The following is a 19,646-nucleotide window of genomic DNA, read 5'->3' as shown; positions in this document are numbered from 1 at the left end:
TTGTTGTTGTTTAGTGTGTTGTTCGGCTACTGGTATGTTTGATTAGTCTGCTTGTTCTTTTTTTACATTTCATTCACATTCTCTGACCATCATTCTCTGACCATCACTCTCTGACCATCATCGCCTTTTTCGGGTGTATCGATTCCACGTGACCTTATTTCTGTTCATGTTGTTGTCATATTTGCTTGTTGCTTATTTTCATTTCTCTTGAATAACAGTTCTTGAGCGCATGTTCTGCGCATTTCTTGTGTAGTACTGTGTAAAGTTTGTGTAGTTTGCTTTGTAGCCTACAAATGTTTCCCGTTTGTTCTTTAGAACGCGAATATTTCTTCCCATTCGTCCAGAAGAACCACTAGCGTATTTTCTTATGAACTTTTTTGTCTGTTACTACCAGCATATGTAGTCTCTTACATTCTTGCCGCCTTGTTACTTGCTACGTACTTGTATTTTTTTCCCGAAAACCCACTCCCCTCTTCAATGCTTGTGCGATTGAGGGTACTTGAAATAAATAAATAAATAAATAAATAAATCATACTTCCGTGTATAGAAGAAAATTTTCGTTTAGTGTGTTTGATTGTTTGCCTGTATGTCTGATTAGTCTGCCTGTTCATTTTTATTTTCCGTCTTCGCATTTCGCGCCTTGCTTCTCGCTACTGTGACCTATCGACTTTGATTCCCCATTACTTTCTCTATCCCCCCTACGCACTCTCCCTTCTGCCCTCTTCCTTATTCATCCAGTTAAGCTGTCGGCGTCATGGCAGACAGTTACTGGCCGCTATCTCCCCATTCCCTACCCTCCACAATCGGTTTCTTCTTCTTCCTTCAGAACGCATCTAATAAAAACATTCCTTACCCGTTGGATCCTTTCGACGAACTGGAGGAGCTGCCTGAAGAAACAGATGTTGGCCTACTGTAGCTTCCGCTCGCCTTGTAACCGGAACTCGACGCCGGAGAGTAGCGGCTTTTGGTGCGGCCCGTGCTGTAGTGGCCGGTGCTGCTTGCACTACCATAGTTGCCGTAGTGGGGCTTGTGCCCCGATGATCCACCATGTCCACCGCCGGAAGAGTAAGTCTTGATAACAGTCGGTACAGCCACAGCGTGTGTGTGATGAACTGCAGACACAGAACTTGTGGCCTGCAAGTGAAGCATATGCGTGAACAGCGTCAGTAATCCACAGAGCGTAGTTAACAATTTTGGGAATCTCCTGTCTGTTATACTCATGCTTTTTAATATTTCTCGTTTTCATTGTGAAATGATCCCTTCAAGTTAGATAGTGCACCGAGATAGTTGGAAAGAAACGCGTTGGAATAAAAAAAGTCATAACGAAAATGGACGCAGAGATCGCGACAATGGCATATTCATTGCTGAATTTCTGAGAATTTGTAATTTTTGCACTATTTTGCTTCGTTGGCATGTTCGTCAACACCGCCTCCAGGTGTGCTTCGAATCCAATAGCCCATCCCTATGCATTTTGCGCCCGAAGATTACGAGCCGCAGCCGTTTAACGTACCAAAGGCGCTTGGAGTTTTTTCTCCTCTGTGTCAGCGGTCGCCTTTGGACGTTTAGCACATTAGTGGCCTGTCAGTCGTTTTGTTGTGCAGCAGTATTCGCATTCAGCTACCGTCATTCCCATTTGAGATAATTTTTTGCCTACCCCGCGTTCGCGTCACACTACATTTACTCTAAGCACGTTAAAGCGTTCCAAGCGTGTGAGAAAATTTGACGTCCCTATCTTCTGGTTGGGTGTCACGCCTGGTTTTTTGCATTCACCTTTTTCAATAGGGGCGACTTCCCATGCAAACCGGGTGAACTTGTCAAGAGTTGTGGCCCCCCTCAAGGGCCGAGCGCCAGGCCGGGGAGTCGCTTGTACCTATTACCTATTTTACCGGTCGGGTGCAGAGCACCACCAAGGCACACGAATGCACAGGGTGCCTTCCACAGCCATTGTGGATGCCCAGGACATGCCGCCAGACTCTTTCACTCCCGGCAATGGCGCAACGCGGCATGATGGCTGGGGGCCCCGCCAGATGGACAAAGGTCAGGGGACCCTCGCCAGGGTAAAGGCAACTTTCCAGACATGAATTCCCCTTTCAAGGTTCCACACTCGACCAGGTGTGCCTGTGGCAATTAAAAAAACAGGTGGGTGTCTAGCGGTACAAGGATTCGAACCCGGTACCTCGCGCAAACGAGGAGAGTGCTCTACCTCTGAGCCATGGCTGCAGTTATGGTTGACCGTCGCCTGGTTGGCTGTCACGCTACTGCTTCACTCGCCTCTACGTCTATCCTGCTCCACTTCTCTTCTCTCCCATGCTCTCCCACCCTCCTCGTCTTGTAAACGAAAAACGATACTGTCGTCTTTTTGCTGGCATGACTCTGGTATTGCAAGCATATAAGACGTGTTATCGATGGTTTCCTCCACCTGAGTCTCCAAATTTTTATTCGTTGATTGTTTTATACAATCAAAAATTTTAGGCATCACAACATACCAGTCCGAGTCACAGTATATGTTGTGTTAGACATATATAAGCATTAAATAAACACAGAACCCAAGACACCACTAAGCAACACGACCACAATTTTGAACAAATGGTGTCTGCTCACGTGATCGGGTAAGTGACTCAACGCCGACGAAGCGGACGAGGCGCCATGTGTCACGTGGTGCACTGCTTCCAGGGGAGAACCGCTGGCGTGTTGCAGTGCCGCCGATGCCGAAGACACCTGGCGTACCGCCTCCAGGGCAGATGCCTTTGACGCGTGCTGCAGGGCGGCGTTGAGGCCCGCGCTTCCATAGCCTCCGCCGGAGCCTCCGCCATAGCCTCCGCCGGAGCCTCCGCCATATCCTCCACCGTAGCCACCGCCATAGCCTCCACCGTAGCCTCCGCCGCCAGAACTGCTGACGTGGTGAAGGGCGGCAATGATGGGCGCCGCCTCGGACGCCTGCTGTGCGTGGTGTCGGTGGGGATGGAACCTGGCGCCCCCATGTCCGCGGCCTCCTCCACGTCCACTGTGTGCGGCGGCCACGGCGGCCGCCACTTGGCTGGACAGTAGACCCTCGTGGTTACCGGACGAGTGCCAGCCGCCTTTCCAGCCACCCTTCCAGCCGTGGCTCACTTCATGTACGCTGGACGTAAATGCGCAGAGGAGGTTCGTGTTACACACAATAAGGCGAGTATATGGCAGTTGAGCTAACAGTGACTTAAAAAGGTGCTGCCCTATTAAGAAACGGGAGCAAACCTTTAAAGCTGCGCTATGTGGATTACGATCTTTCTATGCCATTAACCAGGTCGGCATAACATTGAAGATAGGCTAGATAGCATAATCGGTTGTCAGTAAATTGCTGAGAAACAAGGTTGGCTTTTCTATGTGTCACAATGAGGTATCCGTCTCTTCAGTCTCGGCTAATCACACACCCAGGAGTTGGTATACGGTTATTCTAGAAAAGTGGTGCATGCTTTCACAGAGCCACATACTCGCCGTGTGGGATTGGCCAACCAAGGAATACAGCATGAGAAACCTTCTCGTTCAACCATCGTCGGGGTTAAGCGCAGGGGTGCATAATTTTTGGAGCAGTTTCCCAAGACGAACAGCTGTTTCTCTTTCACGTGGCCTGTTTTCAAATACCATTGGGCACCCAAAAAAGCTACCAACACCATCCTTCCCTGTTTTCTGCGCCATGCTTTTGTATAAATAGCTTTGATGGCGAGTGCGCACTAAGCTCAGCGCCCTAGCTTCAAAATTTTCAGTAACCACATTAGAATACACCGATGTCCGGAAACATTTGTTTAGAGTTGTTGTTTAGACACGCATACTTGTTGTTTAGACACGCAAACGAGTGCAATAAATACGGCTGAATACAAACACGGCTGAAGAGGAACAGGAGATATCATGCGTGTATATAGACCATCAGAGTCTAACATTGAATACAGTTAAGGAAGCAACCTCGAGCTTCAAATAGCGCTTCCTTGATATTCTTAAAAACAGCAAGCACTGTTATCGGCCTGCTTCAAGCTCACGAACTCACCATAAAACATAAAAGCAAAGTGCACGCGGAACATTAAAAAGTACCAAATGTTTTGTTTATACAGTAACCGTGCAGGTCGAAAAAACTCCTTATTGGCCGTGGAGCTCGTGGCGCCCCTTCCGCGAAAACCTGCCCACTGTACTAAGTACTAAGGTTGTGTGCTTTTTTTCCCGGAACTGCAATACAATTGATCCTTACTCACATTTTAACGCTCGGTGATCTAAGGTACTTTTCGTACCATAATGACCTGATTCCGAGCAGTTAAATTACGTCTCTACAAAGAACTAGGTTGTTTTGCCTAGTCGTTACTTGAAAGCGTGAACGTAGATGCATTGAAGACAAGGATGCAGTCGAAAGAAACAGCGGCTGTCACGCTTTCCAGGACGCAGATGCATGCACTTCGACTAAAAAAAAGAATCCTCATGAAATAACCTAAATATATCGTTTCCTATCGCGCGATCCACTTTCCCCGTGTTCAGAACTCCGGCGAAACGGAACCCTGCCAGCATACGGGAGTATTTTGCACCAAGATGTACAATGTCATAAGAAGACGTCATTGTACCCTCAGTAACGACGCCTGCGTGTTTGTTTTATAAATGTAGGTCAGAGTTATGCCTATTCCCGTTAAGAAACCGCAAATGTTTTAGCAGCGAAGCGGTTCTTGGTCGATGTTTCCAAGGGACGAGGCGCGGTAACGCGGTGCCGCGATGTGGAAGGGCATAACCTAGCGAAGATGAGACCAAGGGCCAAGCACCGGAACGCAGTGGAAGCTACGCAAGTAGTCCATAGCAAAAAATAAACAAGTGGTATAACTCCGCCTCGCGTTGTGGCTCACATGCGAGCGCCAGAGAATATCGTCTACATTCCTGAAAGGAAAGGCATGAGTGGCGAAACCGTTCGCGCCGTCTGCTCAAAGTTCATACGCGCTCGTCTCGCAGCATTGTGCTTTAACACATCGTGTCATCTCTGAGTTTCTCTCGTATCAAACTCTAAAAGCAGCCTGAAACACAAGGAAACATCATCCAGGAAACACTCGCAAATTGTAATTAGAATAATTGTGTTCACAGTATTTTGATGCTTATTCCTTTTAACAGCTTTGCGGCCCACGTTCGTCATCGGAGGAAGCACGCAATCACGCTGTCTGGCACTGGCAGTGTTGCGCGCTATGCATCAAATGGAGAATAGTACGCGTACACTTAGTGGTAGTTTCTCGAATGTTCACAATAAGCTATAGTGGTCGGCACAAGGAGATAGCCTGGCGTGGATAGATAACTGCTCAGCCAGTCGTAGCTTCTTCAAATTCATCTGTTAGCTTCGAGAAGTTCTGCGAAGCTTAACCTTACGATTAAAGATTTCCAAGCAGCTTCCATATCAACATAAGCGTTCGCGACATTATGTCAGTGAAGCTGTGCAAATTTTATCTAATGTTTCCGGAATCAAGGTTGCTCAAGTCGTGATAAACGCACGGTGGTAAATTTAGAGCCGCCTAACCAGCGGGAATAAAACAAGGATAGTTTCACTCTACAACATTCAATGTAGTTTAGAGTGTGTATAATAAGGTTTCGCTCAAATATGTAGGACTTTGTAGTAATGCAAGAAAAGTGTGCCAAGCGCTAAGTTTTAAAACCATTGCTCTGTATGCTTGGGGGTGGGCATTTAACAATCTATGTACAGTGCGAAAAAGAAGGGGTAGCGAGAGAAATGCTATCATGTAATTAAATCTTTGAACAACTTAGTTACGAAGACGGATGTAACGAATACCTTCACAATTGTATCAATAATTTATTTACAATTTCTGTCAGCCAGTCTTCGGGATAATTTAGTCGCTAAATGCAAAGAATTTTAGACAAATGTGTGGCACGGTACCGTACTTCCGTTCTGAACTGAGTATTTTTGTTCTTTTCTTTATGACTCCTTCAGAAATGATGAGTACGTGAGTATGCGCCCTACAATAATAGGGGACCAATGCTGTAACACCTCCCCGGATGCTTGACATTGCCGGAAGAAAACAATGTGCGCCAGTTTACGCGCTGAATTCGTGAACATGGCTAGAGCAGGGAGAAGCTCCTTTGTGATTCCACCCGCCGCGGTGGCTCAGTGGCTCAGGCGTTCTGCTACTGAGCACAAGGTCGCGGGTTGGATTACCGGCCGCGACGGCCGCTTTTCTGATGGAGGCGAAAAGCGAAAATGCCCGTATGTACGACATTTCGGAGGACGTTAAGGATCCCCATGTGGTCAAAATTAAGCCGGAGCCGTCCACTACGGCGCGCCTCATCGCCGGCGTTGCGTCGGCGCGTTAAACCCTACAATCAATCCTTCGTGATTCTCAATTATGTTTTCTTTAGCGCGGTAATAGGTTTTATAAAGCTTGTATACATGTACCGAAAGCAAGCCTTACGCCCCAATAATTTTTAACAAGCGTGGTAATTAGCAAATTCAGCTTGGAAAGCTAGCGACAGGGTGGTTATAAAACGATTGCTAGTACAACCCTAACACCGTTTCGAACTTCAAATTTCTTAAATAAAGTAATACTAGGCATCACTCGTTAAATGCTCAACGTTCGCGCACATGCACATATGTGCTGCCGTGAAGAGAAAAGAATACCCGCACCGCTGGACACAAATCTTCTCCACCACATTACAAAACAAATTTTAATACAATAGAAATTTCGCAGTACCAAAGCCTGCCGAAAACTAAGGAAGTAAATGTGATCACGTTTTTAATTTTACTGATACAATAGGTCACTTCGTCATTACAGATACGCTCTATTATTCTTGCACTCTATAAACGTCTTCTAAACATGTAATCTTGTACCACGGAAGACTTCGGGATTCAAAAACCTCAGTTGACCTTTCCCTTTTCGAGCTGTTCAGGGCATAAAAAATGGTGCACGTAAGTGCCGTAATTAGAAACTTCGCCTTCCAAAGTTGGTATTCGAAACATCATAAAACTGAGCGCGAAAGCCCACGAGGACGACGAAAGGGTGAGGCGTGCTTCATCTTTTTATGGTGCCTGTCAAGTTTTGCACTTACGTCCACAACGTATTCTACATTTTGGTGCCTAAATACCATAGCCCAGTGAACTGCGCCTTTATTTTATCCCACAATCAAAATATTTCATCCAGACACTTAGGTCTGCTTAATGTGTTTTTGGAAAAAGTTGAAATTTTTGGTGCTTGTAAAGGATGAATAAATTTAACTTAATTAATTAACTTCAATGGTTTGTCGACTGCTGTTGTGCAGCTTGTGTCATTGCAAAGAGACTGCCATCTGTGTACAGCTTTTGTTGTATTTGTAGTGTTTTTCTTGTCTAAATTATTCGGAGTACGGCCTTCGCCCGCAGTGATGTCTGCTTCTTGCACCTCGAAGTGCTCGAGTTTATTGGTAGGGGGCTATAGATACCAAAGCTCTCATGGTGGGAGTCAGCTGCATCTTACGCTTGCACTGTTCTCTCAGCTCATACCCTCACCTTCCCCATATTTCTGCGCCTTGTTCGAATTCCTGGAGTCCCTGAAGTTGACTGTCTTGCAGAAAAGTGTAAATTATTCGAGGGGGTTCGTGGTGCAGGTGTATAGGCAGTATGAACTAGCGCAACATAAAGCCAATTTTGAGTTTTTAATTACTGTTTTACTGGTATTTAGAGGCGGAAAACAGTACATCGTTCGGGAAAGCATGAGGCCTCCTTTATTCCAAGGACATCATCTTCCCACATGTGTGTCTGTTGTTGATCCTAGCCTGCGTGTGAATTACCTGGCTACAGTTTTTTCACGGACTTACTTAGCTCTGCTCGGACTCTTGTGTTGATTTATTACTTGCTGTTTTCTTTTGTTTTGATTGTCTTGATTTCTTCCTTAGCTAGGCTGGCTTTGACTTTGATTTTATCCACCCCAGTAACGTAATGGTTTGCCTTTTTGTAAAAAAACATGTCATTGAGATACCCTGTTATTGCTACTGCGTTTTGTTTTTGCAGTGTTTGTGGAGAAACAGGAGTTCTTGCCCTTTCCGGTGAGCGGGTAATCCCAACTTTCGAAGCGTACATTCGGACTTGCATGCACCTCTTTTTGCACTGCATCTTCAATCTCAGCTGGTGGCGTTACTTCACTCACACCGTGACGCGGCAGCCATATATCGCGTATTCTTTAGTTTCCGCGCTGATCACTATTTGCGGGAGATCCATCGACGGAATGTTGAACCATAGAGGCGCGGGTATTTAGCCTTAAAGGGACCCCGAAAAGCTTTGTGAAGGTGGCAATCAAATGCATTCAGGTGGTAGAACACATAACGCGGGATTTTTTAGCCAAGTGTGAGCCCCATACGTTGTACAGATAATTTGTAAACAATTTTTGAAGATCGCCTTTCTCAGCCGATGAGCGCGACGCCGCAGCTAGCCGACCGCGGTTGACGCAACGGCGACCGCGGGTGACGCAACGGCGATCGCTGCTGACGCAACGGCGTAGGCGCCCCCTGATTCGCCCAATCGCCGGCAAGGTCGGCCGCCGGCGGCGTCACTGCCATTGGCTTCCGGCTGCTCTTCCTCCTTCCTGCGCGATCCCGAGGCAAAGGCGGCAAAGGCGGGTCCGCAGTGATTGACGTGAGCCTAGGCGCAGGAATGTAGCTAGCTGCTTTGAAGGAGGCAGAGAGGGAGGAGGAGTCGATCGGCAAGTGGGGAGAGGTGCATTTAATTGCTTCTGGCGCAGCTAATACTGAATGTAGATGAATAATTCCAACGGCATTGCATCGCTATATTGGTGCTACGTGACAATACAGGCCTTTTGTAACTTTTACAGAAGGCTTTTCTGGGTCCCTTTAAGACCCCCCTTAGGAGTGATTTTTTTTATTCAAGGGCGCCAAGTGTCAGGTCGTGTGCCGGATTTGTGGCGCTCCAGACGCAGCTATGCGCCTTTTTTGCACCCCATTTTGTTTGCAGTAAATTTTTCAAATAAGGTTGTGCGAAACCTTGTCAACTATTTTCGACAAGTCGATTACAGGCAGAGCTCGTAACTGGGCACACTTCCTTCTTCACTTCCCTCATTTCCTCTTCGGTTGTACAAAGCAGTGTTAGGGAAAGCGCTGTTCATGTAGCCGATGTGTTCGGGGGAGCACGCTACCCCATCTTAAAGGAAATCCATCAGCCGCATCAGAACAACATACTTTATGAGCTTCATTTTGGAGGAAGTCAAGGAAATAGTTCTGACATTTCCCAGCCTGCGCTTTTGTCCTTGTTTTGGTATCATAATCACTTTTCGGGATTTCTATGTCACTAGCATCTTACCACTGTCCCGCACTTAAGGTGATGAAGGCTACTATCGCGTAATACAACTTTTTTTATCTAAATTATGCTCATGCTGTCATTTTTGTTCGAACCTTTAAGAATTCCTTCGATAACACAAAACAATATCAGTTGGCAATGATACATGTGTCCCGAGTTTGTATGTTTATATTGTAATTATTTTAAACGTATAATAAGCGCATGGATAGTAAATCAAAGTCCCCAGGGATTTGCCGTAGCAACTAACAGTACATGACATCACATCACAACCGTACATCAATGAAGTTTGTTTACTTCTTGAAAACACGGAAGCGATTTACTCATACAGCGGAGTTAAACACTTTTTTAGTAATTTCAAGTACCGGTCCAGCCAGGCGGAACAATGTCTGGCTACTTCGCATGTCCAGCTAAGGGTTAGGGCATAACTTACGAGTCATTTCAGTGTACAGGTGTGATTACTGATATACGTATTGGTCGATACTGGTTAGTCTTAAAATGGGAACAACTTTAAATGACGTGGCCAGCATTCGAACCGGATGCGGTATATAACACAGACTCACTATATAGGCACAGGCTTTTTGATGTAGACGGGGATCTCCTTGATGACCTTGATTAGCTTGTGGATCGGCTTTGGCACCGGCACGGGCACCGACTTGAATATGGGCACCACGAACGGCTTGGGGATCGGAACGTGTACAGGAAACGGGTAGGGCTTCTTGACAGTTACTGGTTTGGGCACTGGTACGATCACGGGCTTAGGCACGTGAATGGGAATAGGGAGGGCCACCGGCTTCGGAATGGGAATGGATGTGTGATGCGGGATGAACTTCAACACCGGCACCGGGATCTGCATGGAGTGAAAGCAAAAGACATTTTCGAGCTTGCGCATTGTACGTTTTTCTTCAGTCTACGAACACGCCACCGACGACCAGATGCACCTCTTTGTGGCAGTTGTTACTTTGCACTAAAGCACGAGTCATGCCTTGAAGAACACCTAGAAGACACTTCGCATTGCAACGGCAGAACCACCTCGTTTATAAGAGAAGTAACCATTAACTCATATAATCAACACGAAACGCTATGGGTAATGGGCTTAGATTGTTCCCAGCCCGGATTCGCATTAGGGCATTTAAAATGATATTGTCAAGGTTGAAGTTAACTGTTCAGGAATAAAGCAGGAATAAACTGTTCAGGAATAAACTGTTCAGAATAGCAAAGATTTTGGGACGTAACTACTTGCTGGCAACCAATCTACTGCGTCGTTACGTTGCGAGGATTGGACGCATTCTTTAGTGCGCAGAAAAACTGTGCCCTCAGCCACCGTGCACAACAAAACGCTGGAACAAACTGCGCTTCAGCGAGAGAACCACGGGCATCGGAGCAGGATACAGTTTTGAGCTGTCTTATGCCTGTGCTTGCATTATAACACAATTGTAATTTTGTGCAATGACAAATGTAAACTACCTGCATAACTTATGCCATTTGCTCGCTGTTTGTGCTGCACTAAAAGCCCAGAAAAGAATTTCTGAGGCGGCATTCTCGTAACTGTCCCTTTTGAAAACGTCCCTGTTGCGTCCCTTTCATCGTGCCGTACTTCCGGTTAAGCAGTGAGCGCTAACCATGGCGCTAACAGTAGGTTTGCCGCACTTGCGTTACGTCACTTCCGGTTGTTTGCTTTTACCCAATCAGGGCTCGCCAAAAGGGACACTTTTGAAAGGGACGCAAAAGGGACAAAACTCGAGAATACCGCCCCAGATCGAGCATCTGTACCGTACTTAGGAGATTACCTTTTCAGAAGACCAAGAACAATACCGCTGAGCTTGTTACATGTCATTTTGCCGGGGAGCATTAGATTTATACGCACACGTCGTCTTTGGTACCAATACTGCTTATGTTTTTCTCCTTTTTCCCGATTAGCAAATAGCTATTTTCTTCATCGTTATTTATTCTGCCTTCTTTTTACGTGAACGTATTGCAAGGTTGTTTATTTTTGCCGCGATGCAATGTATTATCAGAACAACAACCTTAGCTAGTCAGTACACATTCATTCTTAGAAACTCTACCAGCTGACAGCCTGCCCTTGTGTTGCTGTTTTTTTTTTTTCTAGCCGTCACGCTGACCAGATGTTTCTGGCACCCGTGCCAGGGCTGCAGCCAAGGCCCAAGGGTACTTGGACAGAGGCGAACCTACCCCACCGAGTGACGGCTCATCCTCCACCGTTTGCTGTATTAAATTTTTATTTTCTCCCCCTCTCTCTACAGTGGTTGATTTTCCCAGGATTTGTTTCCCTATGAATGTCATATTATACCTGTCTTACTTTACTAAGTATCTCAGGTACATTTCTCACCAGCCATTTAAAGTTTTCGGCGAAGGCCATTTTGTGTTGCCACTGGCATGTCCGATAAATTATTGCATGGTAGCGTCAGGCACAAGGACATTCAAAGTGCGAAAGTATGCGTGTAATGGTTAACAACACTTTAGCAGGGCCATGAAGACACAATGCAAGTTTGGTTCATTCGAAAGATTGCCTCGTTAGAACCATGCTGACGCCACTTTTAACGTAAACTTCGCTCAAATACGCTGTATAATTAGGCAAGAAGGGAATGGCGTTGTGACCCACTAGCTCATTTCCCGCAAAAGATCGCATGATGTCATACCAGCCAGCTCTGCGATTGGCGAGGCCGGAAAAAGCAAACGCAAGTTAAACAGAACTTCGAAGCTTGCTGAATGAGCTATTTGCGCTTAAATTTAAGGCGCATTCTCTTTATATCAACAATAATGGTGGGACAAACAGTGGACCTTACGGAAGCACACGTAAACATAGAAGTACCGATGCGTAGTGCTGTTGGTACTGCGCGCCCTATACTTCGTTTGCATGCAGAGCGCTGCGGGGCTTTGGGGTCGTCTCAGACGACACTGGCCGATTGACGCAAGCGACGTGTCTTACGTGACCACATTTGTCAAACAAGCAAAATGTTTCACGAAACGATTATTTTCTCCATAAGCAAAAACAACCCAGGTGTAAATGCAGTCACAAACAAACCAAAGGCAGAAAACTGCTTGCTGCGGTGTGGTGGGGCCATCTAGGTTGACTAACAGTAAGCAAGTGTGCGCTCCACACCCAGTTTAGCTGAAAGACCTGTTCTTATGATGTCATGGCAAACGTCATTCAAGCGCACGTTTTGGCGCGAGAATCAGTGTTAGCTTAAATTGATTAATTTCGCAGTGAACAAAGCATCGTTTGCTTCCGGACAAGCGCTGGGGGCACTATAGAACACGAAATCTTTCGAATAATACAAACTAGTATTTTGTCTTCATGGCCCCTTTAGCAGGTGGCGGCTACGGTGCGACGACACGTACTCAGGTTCGGCCAGTGTCGCAACCTAAAGAGGGGTGTAAGGGCGGCAACGTGCTTTCCTTTACCACATCCCCTTCGTATCGTAGCCGGCCCGTTACACGATCGAAAACTACCACCGCCGACACATCCCGCACCTGTATGTTGTGGTACTGATGAACGACGTATTTCTGGGGCACGGGTTTTGCGACGGCGAACGGCTTGAAGATGGGGAACATCTTGTACACTGGATACGGTCGCGGCACCGGGATGGGCTTAGGTACCGGGATCGGCTTGTGCACGTGCTTGACGAGCAGTTTGATTGGCACGTGCTGGTGCCAGCCGCCTCCGCCGCCGCCACCGCCACCGCCATGCCAGCCCGTCGCCGACGCTAGCCCCGCCACAAGCGCCACGAGCAGGGCGCGCCGCATTCCGCCGTTCCTGCACAGGAAAAGGTTGAATGAGTGTCAGGACTTAAACTCCCCGCCAAACACTTGACGGTTCGAAATCAACGCGGAGTTTACTGTTAATTCGGTGCGCGGTCCGTCAAACTCAACTAGATATACGGAAGTGCACGTATAACTTCGATTTACTCTTAACCCTCTCCGTTCCGCTGAGCATTGCGAGATACTGCTTCCCCGCTCCCGCCTTTGCGATCAGCTCCTGCAGGTTGGGAGAATGGTAACAACCAGGATGGCGCATGGCTACGCTGAATAGGCTCCGCTCCCGTAAGATTGCGTTTAATAAAGAAGTTTTACACACTATCCTTTCTGCAACGCTGATGATTCCAGGTGTGATTCAAGGGGTCAATTTACTATTTCACTGGTCATAAAATGGTGACATTGGCTAATACTTTGCTCGGTTTTTGGAAAATTATTGTGCGAAAGATACGCACCTTGGCTACGGTGCGGGAGGGGGAGGAGCAGGAGGGTTGGTGGGAGGTGTTTCAGCTAGCATTCGGTAATTAATCCGACGACAGAAATATTTTTCTGCCTACTGTTTTGAACGAACAGTCATGGGCAAATGAAACACGAACACGGCAATATGAACAACAGTACTCACATAGCGCCATTTCTTTCCATGCAAATCAAACTGACGCGTGGGTTAGTTACAAGACCAAAGTTGGGAAATGTGCCTTTCAAAATATACCAATAGCCCGCCATTATTGAACCTCAACGAACAGTATTTTCCGATTTTGCGTGTTTTAGTTCCTATTTTCGTGTTCGCATTTCATTTATTCAGGACTTTGCTTAAATAAGCTTACACAAAGTAAGCAAACACATTTACTGCATGTACTGGTGGGGCCCGCCAACAGCAATAGATAAAACAAATAGAAAAAGTACAGAACCTAGCAGCTCGTTATGTTTCTGGAAATTACGCGAGACACCAAAGTATGACGAATTTAAGAGAGTCCTTGGCGTGGGAATTGCTAGAACTAAGAAGGAAGAAGTTGCGGTTAAAGTTATTTCATAATATTTACTACAATCAAGTTGCGATACCCCGCGAGAAGTACGTACTTTCACCACACTACATATCGCAGCGACATGGCAACAACAATAAAGTACATGAATATCGCAGCAAAACTGAGTTGTTTAAGTTGTCTTTCATTCTCTATACTATCCGGGAATAGAACGCCCTGCATTCTGCAACAGTCAGCATTGTTGATAATGAAGCGTTTGTGAAGGCTTTGTGAAAATGTGTGTGTGCATGTATTAATGTAAATTGGAAGTTGTTAGTCTGTTTTTGCTTGCATTGTCATTTTTCATGTATGCACACCTCCACTGTATTGCCAGTATTGGAAAATCGATAAACGAATAAATAAATGAATAAATAAATAGGTTCAAGTTTCAGGAGACGAAAACAGATGTAAATTTCCGAACTTACTTCTTTTATTCACGCTGGGCCTTGAAAATTGAGCAAACAATATGGCTTATCTGCGGGCCGACACATACGGGTAAATGCACCTTCCTCAGCGCACACCATATATTTTACCCCTTCCCCACTTCCCCAGTGCAACCAGGATGCGTTAGAGATGTCCCTATCATAATAAATTTCTTCCCCAACTGACTGTCGTTGAGTGATCCTGTGCTTGCTTTACTGAGCTCCCAAGTGCGTTTGTTCAAGCCCAGTTTCTGAATAGTTATCTCTCCACCTGCTATAACTCAATAATTTACGACGCTCGGATGCTCCTTGCTCCAGTGAATTGCAACGAAACAACGCCCATCATATGAAGAAAACCACCGCTTAAACGAGGGCCAAGAAAAGAGTGCAGAAACGCGAGCGCTGACTAACAACTAAGTTCGTCTTTATTGCACCAGGCAATACAACTTGGAACTTGGCCACCTAGTCACGTGACTTCCAGGGATGGTGACCCAACAGCTACATTTGGATATCGGACATTGCTTGAATTCCTAATGTGTTTGTGTTTTTTTTTTTCATTGACGTACATCTGACGTCACTCTACTCTTAAAGCGAAGTTTCAGTGTCCTCGCTGATGCCGTTGTACCTCAATCCGCCCTGCAAGAAAGCCAACTTTCTCTGACGATGATGATGAATGATCGTGGGTGAAGTGAGAGACAAGAACCCTTCCCGCGGCCGGAATCGAACCTCGATCCCTCGTGTTATGAAGCCGGCGTCTGTCCGATTTTCTCACTTTGGATATGGCCGAAGCGGGCGCCAAGCTGCAGGTATGGATTTCCGCCGTACACCCCAAACCCAAACGTTAGGCCTACGGAGTGCACACTCGAGAATTGCTGCGGGTGTTCTAGAAAAGTGACGCATACAGCATACATCCAGAGTAGCACATACTCGCAGTGTTGGATTAGCCAACCAATGAATCCATCACGAGAAAGCTGCGCATTCAACCATCGTCGTCGTTAGGCGGAAGGTTGCATGAATTTTTCCCTTTATATTGCAGGGGCAAGAAGAGAGACGAGCTTAGTTGCTAGCTGAGTACGCTCTGTTCGTGCTGCTCATTCAGGCGCTCTTTTTTTTGTTATGTTATGCAGAACCAACTATCCCAAGTTCAAACCATAGTTGGAACAGCCCTCTATTATTTCAAATGGCGCAGTGGGAGCGCAACAGTATACGTTTTCATATTTATATATATATATATATATATATATATATATATATATATATATATATATATATATATATATATATATATATATATATATATATAATATAAAAGTGCGAGCTGTACGTTCACACTATGTTTCTGAAGAAATGATAAAGTCATAGAACTTAAAACACCACGAAATCATATCATTATGGCGGCATACATCGGGAATCGTCACATCTATGAAGGCATGTAACAGCTCCAAGATGTTCAACCATAACCACGCGAAGCGGCCCACAATTACCGTCTGTCTTCATGTATGTCGCGTATGAACACAAATGTATCTATTGGTACGTTCTAATATACACATTCACTCACCACATCCAATGCGACCATATTTTATGAGTGAATAATATGTGAGCGACGAGTATGCATCCCAAAAAAACAAGTATGCTTCACGTTTGCCACACTTATACTGTATTGTGATCTTGTCTATAATGTAACGGGATAATGGAATGCTGTAATTTTTCCATGGCTACTGTCGCGACATTCCTATCAGTTCACAACACATGTTCGCTACTCACAACACATTTTCCTGAAAGAACACCATCGGTTTGTGCATAACATGCCTCGAATGGTTTAGAATTAGAACTATGCAATACTGAGTAGAAATACGTTTGAGTCTTATATAAAGAGATTTATTAGATGCGATGCTGAGAGCATCTCTTGTCGCCGGCCCTGTCCTTCCTGCGTGCGTCCGTTGTTGTCCGCAGCCTTTCCACTCTCCCCCTCTCCTCTCCGATAGCGAACACTCTCTCGCGAGGGGCATTGAATTGGATTCGATTGGATTGGCTCGGCTTGGCTTGACTCGGATTGGATTGGATTAAAGTGGATTGTGTTGGATTGTGTTGCGTCATAGCCGCGGCAGACGCACTGGCGCCGGCGCGTGCCCAGGTGAGAGCGAACACACTCTCTCAACATCTGCGGGTGTGCGGCCCAGCGCGCTCTCACTCCGCCGGTGGGCGACGCTGCGCGCGGTGCTGCGCATGTGCAGTACTCTCACTCTCCGCGGTCTCCTCTCCTTCGGGCGCGCTGCGCATATAACCGGTGTACCGCTCTCCGGCGGCCTTTCGGTCGACGGTTGCTCTCCGTTGCGCTTGAACCCCCCTCAGCGTCGCATCCCACCAGGGTTCCCGCGAGCGGAGGTGGGCGTAATTTTATTTTATACATTTATTCCACGCAATTATTGTTACACTTCGTGATGTCAGTTCGCCCGTCTTTCGCGAACATAATGTCCCTCTCACATTCATTAATTTCTACAGATAACGAAGGAAAATCTCCACCAGCATGCGCTCACGCTGTAATTAGATGTAATTAGACCATTAATAACCAAACCGACCCAATGAAGCCAGAATTCTGTCGATCGTTCTCAATCACTAAGAAAGATGCTGTAATCGGCTAGGCTACCTGCTTTTGCAATGAAATAATGTAGTCATTTCTGCAGAACTTTGGTAAAATGAAAACAAGACAGGACTTCGCCTGACACAAAAAATAATACTTACTAGTCGACTGCCCCTAACTAATAAGTCCAGCGCAGTATGGCTTTCGTCCCAAAAGGTCTACTGAAACAGCTCTGCTAATGCAAAAAGAAATAATCCTTGACGCACTCGAAAATAAACAACTGTGTATGGGTGTATTTGTAGACTTTTCGAAGGCTTTTGACCGCCTAAATCATCAGACCCTCCTCCAAAAATTAGAGTTATATGGCATCCGTGGCATCGCGTCTCATCTTCTTAAATCATATCTAGAACACAGGTTGCAATGCGTAGCAATAGGAAAGAACCTCTCTACTCTTCAACAAATAACCACTGGTGTTCCGCAAGGAAGCATTTTAGGCCCGCTATTATTTATTCTGTACGTGAATGACATAACATGTATTAGCGACAAACCACATTACATTTTATATGCGGACGACACAACCCTCCTATTCAAAGGCACAGATATACCCTCTCTAATTTCAAATATAAATGGCGTTTTAGAAAAGTTGAACTCGTGGAGTACAGCAAATTCCTTACTCATAAATAGTAAAAAAACGAAAGCCGTGTTATTTCATTCAAGACAGAGTGTTGTTTCAGTGGACCGCAGCATAATAATGGATAACACTATCACACAGGTCGTAGACACCGTAAAAACATTAGGAGTTATTTTCCACAAAAACATGAGCTGGGACCATCACATAAACTTAGTCTTAAGTAGGTTAGGAAAATATGTCGGAATACTCGCCAAAGTTCGCTCCTTCTTTCCATTATCTGTAAAACTTTTATTGTACAACGCGTTGTTTGTATCACATGTGAATTATTGCTTCCTTATCTGGGGCAATACAACAAACAATACAACAACAATCTAACATACAGAAAATGAACCTGCTCCAAAAGAAAGCAGTGCGTCACATAGCAAACGTTGACTACCTTGCCCACACCAAGGAGTTGTTCACGCGTTTTAATATTGTACCTGTTCCTAACTTATATAAATTTTGCTTGGCGACGCGTTATAAAAAATCTGTTGCTAATTCTGAAGAAAGTTTCTTACAAATGCTATCCCTTAAACCAAAGCCCGTAACTTACACGTTTCGAAAGCAACAATTTTGGTACCTTCCATTTTGCCGTACTGAGCATGGACGGCAGATGATAAGGTATGCCTTACCGAGGCTACTAAATAATTTCATATCAGACGGTTTCTGCCTACAAGGATCTAGTGCTCGCGCTACACGAGAGCACTTCCTGTAACATTTCTTTTACTATTTTCAAACTGCCACTTGTTATGCCGATTTCGTTTTTCATAGATATTGCTGTTGTGCATTGCTATATATTAAGCTCTATTTTGTGTTGACTCAGATCATGTTTGAGTGTCTAAGTAGTGTCTAAGTAGTTTTGTAATAGCGGTATTTTATTGAGACAGTGTTTTTATCCAATCTGTTTTACCAATGGAGTGCATGTACCGCTTGTCACATGAAGCGTCTGTATTGCTGAGGGTGGGAGATGTGCCCTTGATGTATGCCTTGTACCCAAGGGGGGCTCGGGTTTCCTCAAGTGAAACCTGTTCGCTTTTTGCCCGAGCCTGCCCGCATCACTGTGATGCAAATAAACTGATTTGATTTGATTTGATTTGATTTGAACACAATAGGCAAAGGCACCAAAAAAGAAATTTGAGCTAAGACCCTGGCGGGTTATCTGAATGAGCACCTTTTCAGCAATGCACCCGTGTAAAGAGCGAAAAGCGTACAATAATTTTTTTCTTCTCTCTTATCCTAAAATGCCGATGAATCATCGCAGGGTGTCTCACGTTTGCCCGAATGAATAACACCATTTTTTTACTTCTCGCCAACTCATTTGGTGTAACAGGCAACGAGACAGGTCCGTCTCCTTGACGCGCCTGCAGCCTCCAGCCACCAACAAGTTGCCCGGTCACGTTTCGTTGACAGGGCGGGCGCACAGGCAACTCTATTAAAACGAAACTACAACACGCATACCAGCGCCAAGAACTTAATTAAATCTCCCATCTTGAAGCAACGATACCGCACCCGCCGCCTTCTTACGTACAAGGATAAGTTCGTAAGGTTAACGACCCGACACACTCCGAGCATCCGCCATTTTGTATTACGTTCGCCTTCCACGCTCGGTTGACGCGGCTTACTCGTGCGCATAGTAGATGCTATCTGCTCGCGAGCGCCACTGCGCGCTTTGTTCCCATTGATGTCTTCTCGCCGACGTGTAACCAAATCGTGTAACAGTTTCACTGTGCGAACGTGTTTGCCTTCCCAATGAGACGAGTACCAAAGCCAGGAAAACGTTTTCGAGGGGACTATGTAGAAAGCTCTTTTTTTTTTATTCGTTTACCCTAAAGGCTCTTACGGGTGTTACATAGGAGGGGCGGAGAAAAACTATAACACAAGAACTGCGAAA

At 45.7% G+C, this 19,646-nt stretch overlaps 1 protein-coding gene across 1 annotated transcript; it reads right to left on the bottom strand.

Moving 5' to 3' along the window:
• Positions 1 to 849: 849 nt before the first annotated feature.
• Positions 850 to 13,054, bottom strand: LOC144175380 (uncharacterized). Its single transcript, XM_077704463.1, has 4 exons — positions 12,782 to 13,054; positions 9,850 to 10,136; positions 2,602 to 3,121; positions 850 to 1,134 (listed from the first exon to the last, which is right to left on the bottom strand). Exons 1-4 carry the CDS (start codon positions 13,052 to 13,054, stop codon positions 850 to 852), a joined length of 1,365 nt encoding a protein of 454 aa, XP_077560589.1.
• Positions 13,055 to 19,646: the final 6,592 nt, after the last annotated feature.

Source organism: Haemaphysalis longicornis, unplaced genomic scaffold (assembly GCF_048455015.1).
Source record: "Haemaphysalis longicornis isolate Haplotype H1 unplaced genomic scaffold, Haemaphysalis longicornis Haplotype H1 scaffold_3, whole genome shotgun sequence".
Lineage (NCBI taxonomy): Eukaryota > Metazoa > Arthropoda > Arachnida > Ixodida > Ixodidae > Haemaphysalis > Haemaphysalis longicornis.
This window is presented reverse-complemented; position numbering and strand designations above follow the sequence as displayed.